This window comes from Monodon monoceros, unplaced genomic scaffold (assembly GCF_005190385.1).
Source record: "Monodon monoceros isolate NGI ecotype Baffin Bay Population unplaced genomic scaffold, NGI_Narwhal_1 Super_Scaffold_4, whole genome shotgun sequence".
In the NCBI taxonomy this organism is placed as follows: domain Eukaryota; kingdom Metazoa; phylum Chordata; class Mammalia; order Artiodactyla; family Monodontidae; genus Monodon; species Monodon monoceros.
The window spans coordinates 52,389,254-52,405,908 of record NW_021703781.1 but is presented as its reverse complement, the minus strand read 5'-3'; the positions used below and the strand labels follow the sequence as shown (position 1 = coordinate 52,405,908).

Sequence of the window (16,655 nt, the reverse complement as noted above, 5' to 3'; positions counted from 1 at the left end):
ATGGATAAGGTGGGGGAACCCTGATAAATCATCCATGCTTTTGGTTGAAACCTCAAAGGCTACAACCCTGGAAGTAAGCAGAATTTCCCAGCAATACCTGAAGTTAAAGTGATCCTGGGTTGCTGATGACCCTAGCTGCTTGCCAAAAGCAAACATCTCCTTCCAGACAGGATTTATACCAACATCTTAGGCCTCCAAATGTTTCTATAATTTCTGATATACGATATCTGACAATTAAAAATAATGAGGTATACAAAGAGACAACATGACACAAATAAAAACAAGAAAAACAAAAGAAAATTAAAACCAAATCTACAGGGGCCCCAAATAATGAACACAGAGACTCTGAAATGTTCAAGGTAAAATCCTTAATATGTTTAAGAAGATAAAAGGTAAGATTAAGAACATCAGCAGAAAACAGGAATCTATAAAAAGAATCAAATAAAAATTCAAAAAATGAAAAATACAGTTAACAAAATTAAGAACTCAGTAGATAAGTTTAATAGCAGATTGTGCAAAAGAAAGTAGTGATTTGAAAGACAGACCACAAGAAATAAATCAGAATAAAGCACCCAGGAAAAAAAGATATATACATGAATGTATACCTAACAACATATAATTTGGAGTCCCAGAAGGAATAGAGAGAAAAATGGGCAGAAGTAATATTTAAAGAGACAATAGCTGAGAATTTTCCAAAAGTGACAAAACATATCAAACTATAGATTCAAGGAAGCCTGTATATACAAAGGAAAATATACCTAGGTATATCACAGTAAAAATGTTGAAAACCAAACACAGAGTAAATCTCAAAAAGATCTAGAGAAAAAGACAGATTACATTCGAAAAGGCAACAGTAATATGGACAACTTACTTCTCCACAGAAACCATGGGAGCAAGAAGATAACGGAATTTTTTTTAAATACTGCTAAAAGAAAATAATTGCCAATCCCAAATTCTATACCCAGCAAAAATATTCCTCAAAAATGAAGCTGAAATAAAGATATTTTCAGACATCAAAAAATAGGAAATTATTCACCAGCAGACTAATAAATAATAAAAGTCATACATGAAAAACCCACAGCAAACATCATACTCAGTGGTGAAAAGACCAAAAGCTCTTCTTCTAAGATCCTGAACAAAGGAAAAATGCCCACTTTTACCATTTCTATTCAACATAGTACTGACAGACCAGAGCATTATGCAAGAAAAAGAAATAAAAGGCATCCAAACTGGAAATAAAAAGGTAAAATTATCTCTGTTTGTAGATGATATGATCTTATATGTAGAAAACCCTAAAGATTCCACAAAAAACTGTTAGAACCAATAAATAAACTCAGCAAAAGTATCAGGATACCAAGTCGACCGCAAAAATCAGTTGCATTTCTATTCAATAACAATGAACAATCCAAAAAAGGAAATTAAGAAACAAATCCAGGGACTTCCCTGGTAGCGCAGTGGTTAAGAATCTGCCTGCCAATGCAGGGGACACAGGTTCAAGCCCTGGTCCAGGAAGATCCCAGATGCTGCAGAGCAACTAAGCCTGTGCACCACAACTACTGAGCCTGTGCTCTAGAGCCTGTGAGCCACAACTACCAAGCCCACGCACCGCAACTACTGAAGCCTGCACGCCTAGAGCCTGTGCTCTGCAACTAGAGGAGCCGCTGCAATGAAAAGGCCACATACCGCAATGAAGAATAGCCCCCACTCGCCACAACTAGAGAAAGCCTGTGTGCAGCAATGAAGACCCAATGCAGCCAAAAACAAAAACAGAGAAAAAAGACTCTGTGCTCCCAATGCAGGGGGCCCAGGTTCGATCTCTGGTCAGGGAACTAGATCCCGCACGCTGCAGCTAAAAGATCCCGCATGCCGCAACAAAGATCCCATGTGCCACAACTAAGAGCAACAAAGATCCCATGTGCCACAACTAAGACCCAGAGCAGCCAAATAAATAAATAATTATTTTTAAAAAGAAAGAAAGGAAGAAATCCATTTACAATAGCATCAGAAAGAATAAAATACTTAGAAATTAGTTTACCAAGGAGGTGAAAGACTTGCATAATGAACACTACAAAACATTGCTGAAAGAAATTAAAGACATAAATAAATGGAAAGACACCCCATGTTCATAGAATGGAAGACTTAATATTGTTAAGACATCAATACTACTTGAAGTGAAGCAACCTAGAAATTTAATGCAGTTCTATAAAAATCCCAATGATCGGGCTTCCCTGGTGGCACAGTGGTTGAGAGTCCGCCTGCCGATGCAGGGGACGGGGGTTCGTGCCCCGGTCCAGGAAGATCCCACATGCCGCGGAGCGGCTGGGCCCGTGAACCATGGCCGCTGAGCCTGCGCGTCCGGAGCCTGTGCTCCGCAACGGGAGAGGCCACAGCAGTGAGAGGCCCGCGTACCGAAAAATAAAAAAAAATTAAAAAAAAAAAAAAAAATCCCAATGATCTTTTTTGCAGAAATAGAAAAGCTCACCCTAAAATTCATATTGAATCTCAAGGGACCCCAAATAGCCAAAACAATCCAGAAAAGGATCAAAGTTGGAGGACTCACATTTCCTCCAAAACTTTCAAACTTACTACAAAACTTACTACAAAGCTATAGTAATCAAAACAGTGTGGTACTGGCATAAAGACAGACCAATGGACTAGAACAGAGACTCTAGAAATAAACCTTTGCATTTATGATCAAACAATTTTTGACAAGGATAGGAAGACCATTCAATAGGGAAAAGACCGTATTTTCAACAAATGGTGCTGGGAAAACTGGATATCTATATACACAAGAACGAAGTTGGATCCTTACCTAACACCATATACAAAAATTAACTCGAAATGGATCCATGACCTAAATCTAAGACCTAAAACTATAAAATTCATAGAAGAAAACATAGGGCAAAGCTTCATGACCTTCGATTTGGCAGTGATTTCTTAGATATGACACGAAAGGCATAGATTAAAAAAAGGAAAAAAAATACTTCATGAAAAATTTTCAATTAATTGCATCAAAAGACACTATCAACAGAATAAAAAGGCAACCCACAGAATGGGAAGAAATAGTTGCAAGTCATGTATCTGATAAGGGATTAATATCCAGAATATATAAAGAACTCCTACAACTCAACGAAAATAAAACAACCCGATTCAAAGATGTGCAAAGGACTTGAACAGACATTTCTCCAAAGAAGAAATGCAAATGGCCAAAAAGCACATGAAAAGATGTTCAAGATCACTAATCATTAGGGAAATGCAAATCAAAACTACAATGAGATACCACCACATACCTATTAGGATGGCTACTATCAAAAAAACAGAAAATAACAAGTGATGGTGAAGATGTGGACAAATTGGAACTCTTGTGCACTGCTGATGGGAATGTAAAATGGTGCACCTGCTATGGAAAACAGTACGGCAGTTCCTAAAAAAATTCTCAACATAGAATTACCATATGATACAGCAATTCGACTTCTGGGTATACACCCAAAAGAACAGAAAGCAGGGTTTCAAAGATATTTGTACACCCACGTTCATAGCAGAATTATTCACAATAGCTAAAACGTGGAAGCAACCACGAAGCAAGTTTCTGTAGACAGATTAATGGATGAGTGAAATGTGGTATATACACACAATGGACTAGTATTCAGCCTTAAAAAGGAAAGAAATTCTGACATAGCCTACAATATGAATGAACTTTGAGGACATTATGCTAAGTGAATAAGCCAGCCAGAGAATGAAAATGCTGTATAAGTCCACTTAGATGAGGTATTTAAAGACAAAACTGTCCTGTGATAGGCCAGGCTACCATGAATGACTAGAGATCAAGGATAAGAGGACTCTTCGCGTTGCTTTGGAAGAGCCAAAGTGTCTTCTGTCTGGGACCGGGAAAGAGGCAAGGATAAAACATAAATACTCACCACTCCTGATAACTACACATGATGTGCCTGAACAAGGCTTGTCTAGGAAAAGTATTTTCAAGACCCTCTCCAAATGTGCATAACCCTTATGTCTTAGACTAAACTCATCCTGATAGGGTACTCTGATACTAAGCTCTGCAAGCCTCCAGGCCTCCCCCGTGCCTCATCACAGTCTGGCACAGGGCACAGGACCACCCACAGCTGCTCACCAGTGTTGCGGATGATGTAATCCAGCACCACCAACCGCTCAAACTGTAGCAGTAGTTGCCGGTTAGTGTTCTCAGGGAGAGGTTCTGCTTCAAAACGACGTAGCCAGTAGTCTGCATCTTTGTACCCTTCAACAAAGAGCTGGAATGAACCCACCTGCAACCAAAAAGGAAGAATAAAGGTATTTCCCTACAGCCCAAGTGCAAAGATCCCAGGAGTAAGCCAGGTACCCACTAAGGCCCTGTGGAGTTTATATCAGGAAAGGGTTGTGACAGTAATTGCTCATCCAAATTCAAGAAGCCCAGCTAAATGGTCCAGAGGAGTAAAGTGACAAAGTTAGGGTCTCTTTGGAGAATTATTCCTCAAACCTTAGGCCCTTAACAGAAATGAGCAAGATAGAAGCCTCCCGGCAGACTATTCAAGAGTCCATAGGTAAGTCTGTTGACACCTTGCTTCATCACTTGGATGATTATGCCACTATAAATCATCACCTTTGGTAAGCCACCTAGGCGCAGTCTATACCTTTGGCGGTAGCCCGATGCGGTTAAACCGCTGCCCAACTTTTGGCACTTTTTCCAGCGCAAGCCGCTTGCCCCTGGACTTCACTCGGTCAATGGCACTGTAGTTGAAGGTCTCACTGGCCAGGTATACTACCTACAGTGGAAATAGAAGAGACACCTAGGTTAGAGTCAAATTTAAGGAACTATACCACTATGGCAGAGAATAGCTAGATGTTCACCAATACTGTTCCTCTTCCGCACATAGAAGGAATGCATTTCTCAGCCTTTCTAGCTGCTGAGTATATGACTAGTTCAGGCCAAGAGAATGTTGACAAAGTGATGTATGCCCACTACTTCCAGGCCTGGCCCCCAAAATCTCCCATGATCTTTAGCTCACATTCCCCAATCTGTGCCGTTGGAAATGAAGGGCTCTGAGATGGCAAAACCACATCATGGAAAGATCCCAGATCTCTTGCCGCTACGTGGAGTGACATGGGACCTAGGAGAGCTGCCTAACTGGCATGGGTCTTGATGTGAGCAAGAAATAAACTCCTACTGTGTTAAACCACTGCAATTCAGGGGTTGTTACAGCAGCTAGCATGAATTACCCTGACCACTACAACTACCTCCTGGGTTAGGAGAAGATGGCCCAGTGCCTATTTTCTCTCCAAATAAAAACAAATTGCAATTTACTCTATACCCTTTTATTTCCTGTTGAATTCTGTACTATGTACAATTATTTACATTCAAAAATTAAACAAATATTAAAATTGGTTTTAATTTTTAGTGAGTTGCTATATATTTACATAGACTGTATCTAGAATATTACACAAGAAACTAGTAATAACAGCTGCCTCTGAGGAAGGAAACCAAGTGGCTGGAAGACAGGGGTGGGAGAGAGGCTGAATTACTCTTCTTTGTTTACTCTACTGTAATTTTTGCACTAGATGCATGCATTACCTATTCAAAAAAAATTTTAGGACACCAATATTACACTTGATTGTCAAACTGCAGTGATATCACTGTAATCCATAATCCATATGTGTGTCCATTATCACACTTATCACACTGTCTCGTGATTATCCATTTGTATATCTAACTTGTTTCTTAAGACTAAAGAAATGTGGGGTGGATGAGAACATCTTATTTACATTAGCATCCCTAGTACCTAACACAGTGCCTGGCACATGCTCATTTATTAAGTGAATGAATGAATGAGTTACGAGCTTCTTTCAGAGATAGCTATAAGTGAGTTTTACCATATAAATACCTAAAATCAAATTTATAAGAAAATTCTTTCTTTTCCTAAGCCTTGCAAAATTCATTACAAATAACTAATTATTTTGCCCCCGAAATCTCAGAGACAGCATAAAATAATTCCCTTCCTCCCATCCATCCATCCATCCATCCAGTTTTAACAGAGTACCTAAAACGGATGTGCAAAGTACTGTAGGTTAGCACTCTCTGCCTTACAAATCTGGAAACACAGGCACAGGAATAAAGGGGAAAAAAGGCTTTCCTAAGACTACCTTGCCAGTTTCCATGGTGAAAACACTGGCTCTCAAGCCATAAACCACCCTTTCCCCCCATGAGATTTATTTTCGATCAATTTTTGTAACAAACCACTCTTTCCCTATGACTAATGAAACTATCACAACCTGAAACCTTGCAGGAACAGAGAGCAGAGATAGCGATCGAGTGAGAATTACAGCCTTACTGTTTGAAGCTCCATCTCAACATGAGCCCCGTTTCCATAGTGACAGATGCTCTGATCAACTGGATAGAATCCTGTCACAAGGGTGGGGACGGAGGGAGGGGAGAGATTTCCTCTTACTATTGTTCAACAGCTGTAATGTAAAGCTTGCAAATATATGTGGGTATTTTTGGCTTGTTTGTTTTGTTTTAGCATTATTTACTTATTTATTTATTTATTTATTTTTGGCTGCGTTGGGTCTTCCTTGCTGTGCATGGAATTTCTCTAGTTGCGTTGAGCGTGGGTTACTCTTCATTGTGGTGCATGGGATTCTCAGTGCAGTGGCTTCTCTTGTTGCGGCTTCTCTTGCTGCGGAGCACGGGCTCTAGGAAAGCAGGCTTCAGTAGTTGTGGTGCACATGCTCAACAGTTGTAGCTTGCAGGCTCTAGAGCGCAGGCTCAGTAGTTGTGGCGCACGGGCTTAGCTGCTCCGCGGCATGTAGGATCTTCCCGAACCAGGGCTCGAACCTGTGTCCCCTGCATTGGCAGGCAGATTCTTAACCACTGCGCCACCAGGGGAGTCTCACAAATGTATGTTAAGCTTGCAAAGTTCTGCCTCATCTCAGTCTCATGGAAGACAAGTGTTTTTGTTGTTGATTTTTTGATGTAAAGGATCCTCAGGCCTCATTAAGGTTCTCTAACAGGGAAAGAGGAAGCCCAGAGATAAGGAAGAAAGGGATTGTGTGACATTAATGATTAGAATAGTCATAAAAATACCACAGGCGAAGATGTACGGAGTGTTTACACTGTGCCAGCTGCTGGGCTACATGTTCAACATGGATTAACTTGTGCAATCTTCATAGCCACTCTCTAAAGTAGGACCTCTTTATGTCCCTATTTTTATAGTGAGGAGACTAAATGGGCAGGGGATGTGGGGGTGACTTGCCCAAGGGTCACCCAGTAAAGTGCTGCAGCACCAGAATTTGGACTCAAGCCCTCTGATTCTTAGGCACTGCACTCGAGGAGCACAGGCAAAGCAGACAGGCACAGGGCATGGGTAGTCTGCTATTTACCTAGCAAAGAAAGGAAATTACAGTGATAAGATAGAAGCATTTCTAGAGTCTAAGAGGGGCCTAGTAGGAGGATTTCAGGTTAGGCAGGAGATCTTAGGAGCTTTAATTATCATACAAGATGTTCAATGTGCCGTTTAACTATACGCACACAGAGAGAACTAAGTATAAAGGGAAGGAATGAGCTGCACAAGGCCAGGCAGTGACTTAGGTGTCAGATGGGAGCTACAAGCCCGGAACTACAATCAAACATTCTCTCCATTGGCCTGAGGTTGGGGGATCTCTGTTACTGTTTTTTCATGGTTTGGTATCTATCCACTGATTCCACTGGTACTTAAGGAATGCTTACTATAAGTATAGTACTTTGCTAGGTGCTGAGAATGAGAGAAGGAAATTTCAAGAAGTGGTCCCTGATTTCTACAACCTTAACAAATTAGTTGGCTTATTTGAAGTTTGGTGGCAAAGGAGCAGACACAGTTAAACATCCACAACAATCACATTTTCTTCTAACATACCCTGGGAAAACAGAAAAAACAGATTTGAAGGGACGCTCCTGTCTGCTGATCAGGCTCTTTGCCCACAGCCTGCTATCTAAACCAGCAAAGAAAACCTTAAGCAGGGGTTTTTAATCTAGATCCTATGGGTCAAAGGGTGGACTTCAACTTGTCTATGAACCATCCTCCTGAAATTATATGCAATAATTGCAAATATATGTATTTTTTGTGGAAACAAGATTTATAGCTTTTATCAGATTTTCAAAGAGGATTAAGACCCAGAGATACAAAGATGCCCCTGCAGCCTTAAAGCATCAGATCAGAGTTCCACCTTAAATTGTTACTAAATCTCAGGGAGCCACATACTAAATGAGTGACGACATGTCCTTAGATGTTCATATGCTGACCAGCAGATTTCTTCCCCTCAGAACCCTTGAAAGGTTTCATGAGACACCCTGTAGTACAGAGGTTCTTAACCTAGTGTCAGTAAACCTCCTGAAATTGTATGCAATAAATTCTATATTAAAGCATGTTTTTGAAAGGGGCGAGGGGGCGAGGGGGTGGGGGGCGGGTATGGTCCAGACCCTTCAATAGAACCTCAGCTAAGTCTATAACACATACAACGTATGTACAAATCCATTCTAAGTGTGGAATGTGGAATTGCCTGGATCTGGGAACCCGATTTTGTTACGTTCAGACAAGTACCAGAATTCCATAGCATAAAGATGGGTGAGGAGAATTCCATGTCAGTTCCCTGTAGGTGTTCAGGCCAGACCTTTACTCTAACCCTCAGCCAATCCTAGAGTCCTCCTTGGCATACCTTGCATTAGTGCTTAGCTGACATCAGCTAGTCCATTCTAGACTGTATCTAAATCCTGGAATAGCTCAGAAATCTAACAGAGTAAGCTACAAAAGTAGCTAGGTTTCTAACCAGCTTGGGGTTACCTGGGATCCAAAGACCCAGGGAGCCCATACATGGGCATCAGGTCAGTGAACTTCCTGAAATTGTGTGCAGAAAATTTATGTATATCCTTCTCAGGATAGCTTTCATCACAGGATCAAACCATGAGCTGAAACCTACCACCCCCACCAAAAAAAAGGGCTGAGAACCCTAGACTCAGGGCACAAATAGCCGTCACTGGATCTAGCAGTCCCACTAACACATAGCAGGGCTTAGGTCCAGGAAAACTCTGGCCAGGCAGTAAGGCTTCCTGGAGACTAACCTTTGTACGGGGTACAATGTTGAGTTCCAGTTTTTGGTCCACCAGGCTGGCCCCTGCCTCTGAGAGATAGCCCTGGTTGAGGACAAGGCAGTCACGGCCAAAGCAGCAGGGACAGCACAGCTTTTGTAGCCACTTGGTCCACTTAGGATTAAGATGCCCATATGGCTCTTCATTCTTGGGTTTGAAAACAGCAATGATTTTCTACAGAGACAAAAGAAAAAGAGGATGTTAGAGGCAAGTTGATTAAAGTAGCTCACAGACCAGGTCAGCAGGAATCTAGAAAGAAATGAGAGGGCATAGGCAGACAATCCCTACGTACAGTTAGACACTGGCTTCTCCCCCAGCTTGTAAGGGGAAGACACCAGCTCACATGAGCAGCTGAGAGACCCCCTGCCAGAAAGGGCTGTGGCCAGAGAAGATGCCAAGTCTGGTATATACAGTACAACAGATTTTAACACCATCAAACCCCAACTTCTAAGGTACACTCATACATGCTGTTGTTCTGCATCAATTATGGAAAGACTCAAAAAAGTATCAGCTGAAAGAAAATTAGTAAGGTCTTATAGAATGAGGTTAAGAAAGTTCTTTCATCAATGGTAGTTTCCTCCATCGGCCTTACTATTCCACACCCACCCCCTCCGCGTGTTAACAAACCTTAAAAAAGTTTAGGAATGACAAACTAAGAAAGCAATGGAAGAGAAAAATCACAGCAGGAAAAAGGATCTGCTACCTGGTTAGAATGGGGTTCTTTTAAGTAATTCTGATAGGCAAGAGATCAGGACATGAGAGGCCACAAAGATTAAGATCCATCTTCTCTAGCAGACAGTAACTTAATCCTCAAAGATCCTTGGACCTATGGGATGCTGCTGCAATCTAGAAACTAAGGCCTTCCCTCCTGAAGGTTTCTTCCCCAAGCCAGTCAGCCCTCTGAGGTTGTTTTATATTTATGTCATTCCTTCCAGTCCCCAAGCTGGTACTTTCAAAGGAAGAAAAGTAAAGTAAATATGCTATTCAAGTGATTCATCTTTATATCATATGACTCTCCCTCTCCCCTCACCCCACAGCCAACTCAAGCTAGTCTAGGTCATAAGTCATTTTCCTGTGGGTGTCACTTCCTGAATCGCTGGTCACAGCAAAAAACATAAATCCACCTGCCTGCATTAAGTACTCATATTAGGAATTGGCTAGGCACATGTCTAAAACAATAACTGGTCAATCTTGAGGACAGTCCCTTCAAGAAGCCTTGCAAGGATTTGAGAGGGCAAGAGAAATACAGAACTTTCCTCCTCCAAAAGAATCAATTTATTCTTAACGATAAACAAACTTACTTATTCACCAGAAAAAGTCAAATGCATATATTCATATTATTAGTCTTCAGAATTACATTCTTATCTAAAGTGGCTAGGAAGAGGCCTATTTTAGCAATCTTCCTCTCTGTCTCTGTACCCCTGGAACCCTGGGCTCTGAATCACACAGCAGCAGTAGTAAGTGGCTTACCATACAGAGAATGACTGATGACTCCAATGTAACTCTCTGGAACCTGGGCAGTGAAACCACAGTACAACTTGAGGCCCACCCCAGAACCCACCAGTCAGTTCAACTGAGGCACAATGTGGAGTTCTGCAAGCTGGTCCCCAATGAGAGGGAAACCAAGACATTCCTACTATTAGTGAGGCTGAAAAATAACAGGGCTGAGGCTTAAATACTTCCACTTAAAGAAAGCAGAACTTGGGAATTCCCTGGCAATCCAGGGGTTAGGACTCTGCACTTCCACTGCAGGGGGCACAGGTCTGATCCCTGGTCGGGAAACTAAGGTCCCGAAAGCCACATGGTGCAGCCGGGGAAAAAAAAAAAAAAAAGAAAGAAAAGAAAAGAAAGCAGAACTTGAAGGCCAACATTGCAGCCAAGCATCTTTTATAGACTGACCTCTCAAACTTCTCAATTTCCTTCCACCATAAGGAGAATCAGAAAGCATTTTGTTGACTCTAAAAGCATTAGTAATCGTGGTTCTCTCAGTATTACAAGGGTTTCATTAAATAATAATGCCTGGAATGGACAAATAGGGGAATGGCAGGGTGGGAAGGATGGAGGAACAGAAGGACATTCAGACAGACGGGGAGACAAGTGCCTTTCAGGACTAAGCATTGCCTCAGTTCAATTCAATTCTGCCAACATTTGCTCAGTACCTAGTTCTTATAAGACAGTGCATCAGCACTCTGTGGGTTTCCTAGATAGACACATAAAGCAGCCCCTGGCCTAATTTCCAAAGCTAATGTTAACGTCAAATAATCAACTGTGTTACAGAATACTCAAGAATATTCTCCTAATTCATAGAAAACAAACTCTAAAGCCACCCACCAATATTTGGTTGAGAAAGAAAATAACTACTGCCTAACTTGTTTCACCAACCTTTCTCTTCTTTAATATACTTTCAATTCCTTTATTACATTTAGGAGAAAGCTTCAGTTTGATGTCAATATTTTAACACCCACTTACTAAAACCCCTTTTAATAAAGGGGTTAAGGTGCAGGTAGCTCAAGTCGCAGCAATCCATGAACTTGGGGATAAAAACAGCACTGCACAAGGAAGCAAGGGGCCACTCACTGGCTGGTGCCAGACCCACAACCAGTTACTGAAACCTGGAACCCAAAAGGGTTTCCTATATCTATGCAGCAGCCCCACGGAGGAGGGTACTATGCTGTGCTAAAATCTAACACAGTTCAAGCACATCACTCATACTATGCAGTGAAATATGCAAAAATAACGCATAATAAACAGGGGTTTTTTTAAGTTTGGTAAACACAAAGCGGACGGTTCTCAAACTTTTTGGTTTCAAGGTCCCTTCAAACTCTTAAAAACTATTAAAGACCCCAAAAGCTTTTATATACATGGGTAAAATCTATATTTTCTGTACTAGAAATTAAAACTAAAATGTTAAAACTATTTATTAATTTACCTAATCATAAAAATAAGCCTATTACATGTTAACATAAGTGACATGTTTTTATGAAAAATAACTATATTTTAAAAAACATTTAGTGAGAAGACTGGCATTGTTTTACATTTTGCAAATCTCTAATGTTTGGCTCAATAAAAGACAACTGTATTCTCACATCTTCTTTAAAATTCAATCTGTTTCAATATCATACATCATGCAACCTCTGGAAATCTCTGCTGTACACTCATAAGGAAATGAGAGTGAAAAAGGCAAGTCTGTATTCTGTAGAGGTTGGATGCAAACAGCATTCTTTGACTTAGCTATTTAGGTAGAGAAGCCTTATTTACATGTTAACTTTTACAAAAGAGAGGGATGGACTACTCCAAATATATGAGACCCTGAAAGAAGATGGGATCTAAGTAGAATGTAATAAAAGAGATTCAGCCTGTATTTATTTTCCTATCCACTGCCATCGACCCAACCTGCCTCATCCATTACAACTTGCAGCCTGGGACAGCTCCCTATAACAGATGGTAGTTGATGCTTAAAAATCTCCAGAACTACACCTATATATGGTATACAAACATGACTGTGTCTTAACATTTTAGTAATAAATAAGTTACTCTGTTTGATATCTTTATTCTTTATTTGGCTATTAGTGTCATTCTCAACTGAATGTTAGGACATCAAAATTTCCTGGAGGGCACAGGTGGTTAGAAGAAACACATTCAATATCACAACATAATTTTATATTTGAAAAATGGAAAATAATACTGTACTGTTTTCATGACAAACTCTTGGTGAATAAAGTAGTTTTAAAAGGTTGAAAATTACTGATACAAGGCCAAGCTCCTAGAACATGTGAGCAGTACCTGTAGAATTGTGTCGCAAACACCAATGAGCATTATCTAATGAATTACTATTCTCAATATGAAAGGATCATCTCAGAATTATACTGCTTTTGCTTTATTCAGTGCCACGTATCCAAGAAAGCCTAATCCAGAGGTCAGTGGGCATGTAACTTAAAAACGAAACAAAACACTCTGAACTCCTGCTAAGCACCAGGAATTAGGCCAGGGGCTTTCATGTGTGGTATCTCATTTACTCCTCCCAATAAACTAGTCAATCACATGCTGTTCTATGCTTTAGCCACATGAACACCTAGAATTACTAGCCTCTCAAAACAGAAAATTCTCAAAAAATACTTTCGTAGATGATTGAGCATGAGACCTGAAGCACAAGGATGTATGTAGATGAGGAGGGTAATATGAGCACTCTACCATGACTCCTGATCCAGCATCTTCCATCTTACTGTTCCAGGTCCCTTACTTGCTCATCCTGAGGAAGGAACCACCCTACAATGGGAAATGGAATCAGGGCTGTTATCTTTAAGAACCTTTCAGACTGTCCAGCTCCAAAGTACCTGTGGCAGAAACTGCTGGTTCCCCCAATCTCTGTTCCCTCTTCTTCCTTGGACACAGGTCCCTGATTTTTAGCTGGGCAAAATAAAGACTACAGTTCCCAGCCACTACTGCAGCTAAGTTCTGGACAATGGGATGTAAGGAGAAGAGTCTGGTGCAACTTCTAGGGAACGTCCTACAGGGAAAGGGCATCCTCTCCCTCTTCCTCTCCCTCTCCTTCTTCCAACTGGCTGAAAAGCAGGCAAGATGTCTGCAGTTTGAGCAGCCATCTTGGATCACGAAGTGGAAGCCACATGCTAGGGATGCCTGACCAGCCGGACGGTCGGATGCATATTGTTCATACTGCGTCCATGATAAAGGAAAATGCCATCCCAGCTCTGAGCAGTCTGTAGACTTCTTTTAGGAGAGTCAAATGTACTTTTATTCAAGTTATTATTATTTTAAATTTTCTGTCACACACAGCCAAATTTAGTCTTAACCAATATGGTAGCTGAAAAGAGAAACCAGAGATTCAGATGACTAGCTCTGAGGCAGCAGGACATAGTAGTTAGGAGCATGAACGCTGGAGCCAGTCTGCCTGGGTCTGAATCCTGCCTCCTACTTAAGAGCTGCGACACCCTGGGCAAATTAGGTACACTGTGAGCCTCAGTGTCATCATCTCTGGGGGCAATAATAGTACCTACCTCCGAAGGTGTTATGAGTATTAAGTGAATTATTATTTGTAAAGCATTTTAAATAGTACCTGGCATACAGTAAATGCTATCTACGTATTTTTAAATAAAATAGTTAAACACATTTGCAGCAGGGCCAAAGATGACAAAACTAACTACAGTGAGTCTGTGGTCCAGTATAACCCACCATAGCAGTTAGGAAGTGATCCTCTGCTCTGAACCACATTTTCCTCACTGTGAACAGGATGGTTACACTAATAAGTTTTATTCAGTCATATGTGTCTTGACTTCCCCTCTAAGAAAGGACAGTGGCCAGGAAATTTGAGAGACTAAGATCCTGCAAATCACCAAGAAGCATACCCATAGTGTGTCATTCTCTGTGGCCTATGTACTGAGGTGGTAGTACTTTACCTACCAGGTAGAATTGAGAGATCATATTACTCCCACCTGTCAGAGCACCAGAACACTTCTCTGCTGACCTGACACACTTCCAGTGTTACAGTGGAGCTGTAACAGTGTCATGAAAGAAAAACAAAAACCTTCCTCCTGCTTCTATACCTAACAAAGATAATCTTAGCCCATTCTTACATCAGCCAACAAGCAAACAACTACAAAATAAAATAAAATCCATTCATATCTTAGATCTCACTCTGGTTCCTAAATAAAAAAGATGAAAACATCTTGCTAACATTTAAACCTCAGGACACCCACCTTTCTTTTCTTCTACAAGTGATGGTTCCTGTTTGAGCTTTCGATTTAACTCACTGCTCCCTTATTTGAAAGACTTACTACTCTCAAAGCTTTCCCCCGTCTCAGTTTATGTTAACTGATTTGATGGCAGAATTGCTCTCTGGTTCTTGGTGATAATTCAGGGACAACAACATCTGGGAGAATTAACTGAATCCTTCAATGAACCTAACCAAGAGCTACAAGTCACAGTCCATCCTGGCCACTCAGCACTCCTGCCAAAAGAACACACCACCCATCTCAAGAGTTCACACAAGAGAGATGCAGAGAAAATGTGAGGGAGCTCTGATACCCATCATTTTAATAAGCATAACAATAATACATTTTCCCAATAAACCATTCTGGTCCATCTGAGAACTTTAACAGGGAAGATTTGATTTTTTTTTGGACTCATTGATATTCCAAAGATACCTCTAGTTTGATCTAAATGCCTTAAATTCTCCTATGGTTATCAAAAGAATAAAGGTCACTTTTCAGCCGCCCTGGTCACTCCATGCCCCATCCCATCCCCCTTTAAACACATACAAGGGGCAAAATAAAGGTCAAACAAACATTCCGCCTTTGTTAAAAAAGCAAACTGCTGACAGTCCTGGGTGAGAAATGAAAGTAAAAAGTAGCTGACAGTCCCATGTTTCTCAAACTTCACATTCTGAACTGAGGAGCCACAAGAAGGATTGGAACAATTGCGCAGAAGTGAGCAATAACCAGGACAAGTGAAACTTATGAGTCCACCCGCTCTTACAACAAATGTCTGCCAATAAGGGGCCTGGGATGGTGGCAGGAGACGTCCCCACAACAGAGAAGGCTGGGAATGAACCCTCAGAGCCCCTGATGGGTCACCCGTCCTCCTCAATGAACAGCGACGACACTGGTTCAGTCCAAAAAGAGAGGACGGGCTCAAAGCTCAAAACAGTACGTCAGTGGCCGAATAAGGAACCTACTAGAAAGCAGCATCTCCCCGCGCGTCTCTGTCCAGAGGCCGACTGCCCCATCACACCGCTGGGCCCCTCGCCTGTATCTGGTCAATTTCCTCTTTTCATTCTCCGCTCACTCTTCCCCTACCAAATAAGTTCTGATTTATTTCTTCATTCCGGACAGCTTATCCGTCTCCAGTCCTCAGTAGAATTCCAAAATCCTGCCAAGGGGCTCTGCACTGTGAAGTTTCTCCATTTCTTAGCCTTTCAAACCCCCGTTCTCCCTCTGGCTGTGCGAACCCTCAGACTTCCCCGGACAGGCCCACCCTCCCCGATGCCGGCGGTCGCGGTCCCCAGCCCGCTCTCACCCCCTGAGGGTCCTTGACGAAGTAGCTTCCGCTGGAGCCCTGGTAGATGCGCTCGGGGAAGATGCAACGCTCGATGGCCACCTCGGCCTGCCGCACCACCGCCTCGAACTCGGGGTCCTCCGGGAACTCGTTCCGCTCGCGGTGGGCCTGCGCGGCATGCGCGGCCGCCGCGGCCTGGGCGGCCAGGGCTTGGGCCTGCGCCGCCACGGTTTGGGTTTGACACTGGGCCGCCGCGCCCCGGGCCCGATCCAGCAGTGGCTGCCGCTCCCGGTCGTGGCCTGGCGAGCCCTGCGGAGAGGGGGCCGGGCCGGCCACCGCCGCCACGCGGACCGCGCCCCCCGGCACCTGCGGAAAGTGAGCGGCCGAGGCGGACGGAAAGGTGTAGTCCGGAGGCTGGGCCCGCTCAGGGGACACGAGTGGACTAGTCTCGTCCATCCCTCAGGCCGCGGGCTCCAGGACCCGGTGCACTTCACACAGCTGAGATCCCGGC

General features: G+C 42.3%; 1 protein-coding gene across 1 annotated transcript in view; it reads right to left on the bottom strand.

Moving 5' to 3' along the window:
• PI4K2A (phosphatidylinositol 4-kinase type 2 alpha) overlaps positions 1-16,655 on the bottom strand; it is a 26,872-nt gene extending 10,217 nt beyond the window's left edge. The window contains exons 1-4 of the mRNA XM_029244868.1: positions 16,166-16,655; positions 9,107-9,307; positions 4,650-4,781; positions 4,130-4,283 (exon numbers count right to left, since the gene is read on the bottom strand). Coding sequence (XP_029100701.1) covers positions 4,130-4,283; positions 4,650-4,781; positions 9,107-9,307; positions 16,166-16,600 — 922 coding nt within the window. The 5' untranslated portion in view covers positions 16,601-16,655. The remainder of the gene's footprint in view (positions 1-4,129; positions 4,284-4,649; positions 4,782-9,106; positions 9,308-16,165) is intronic.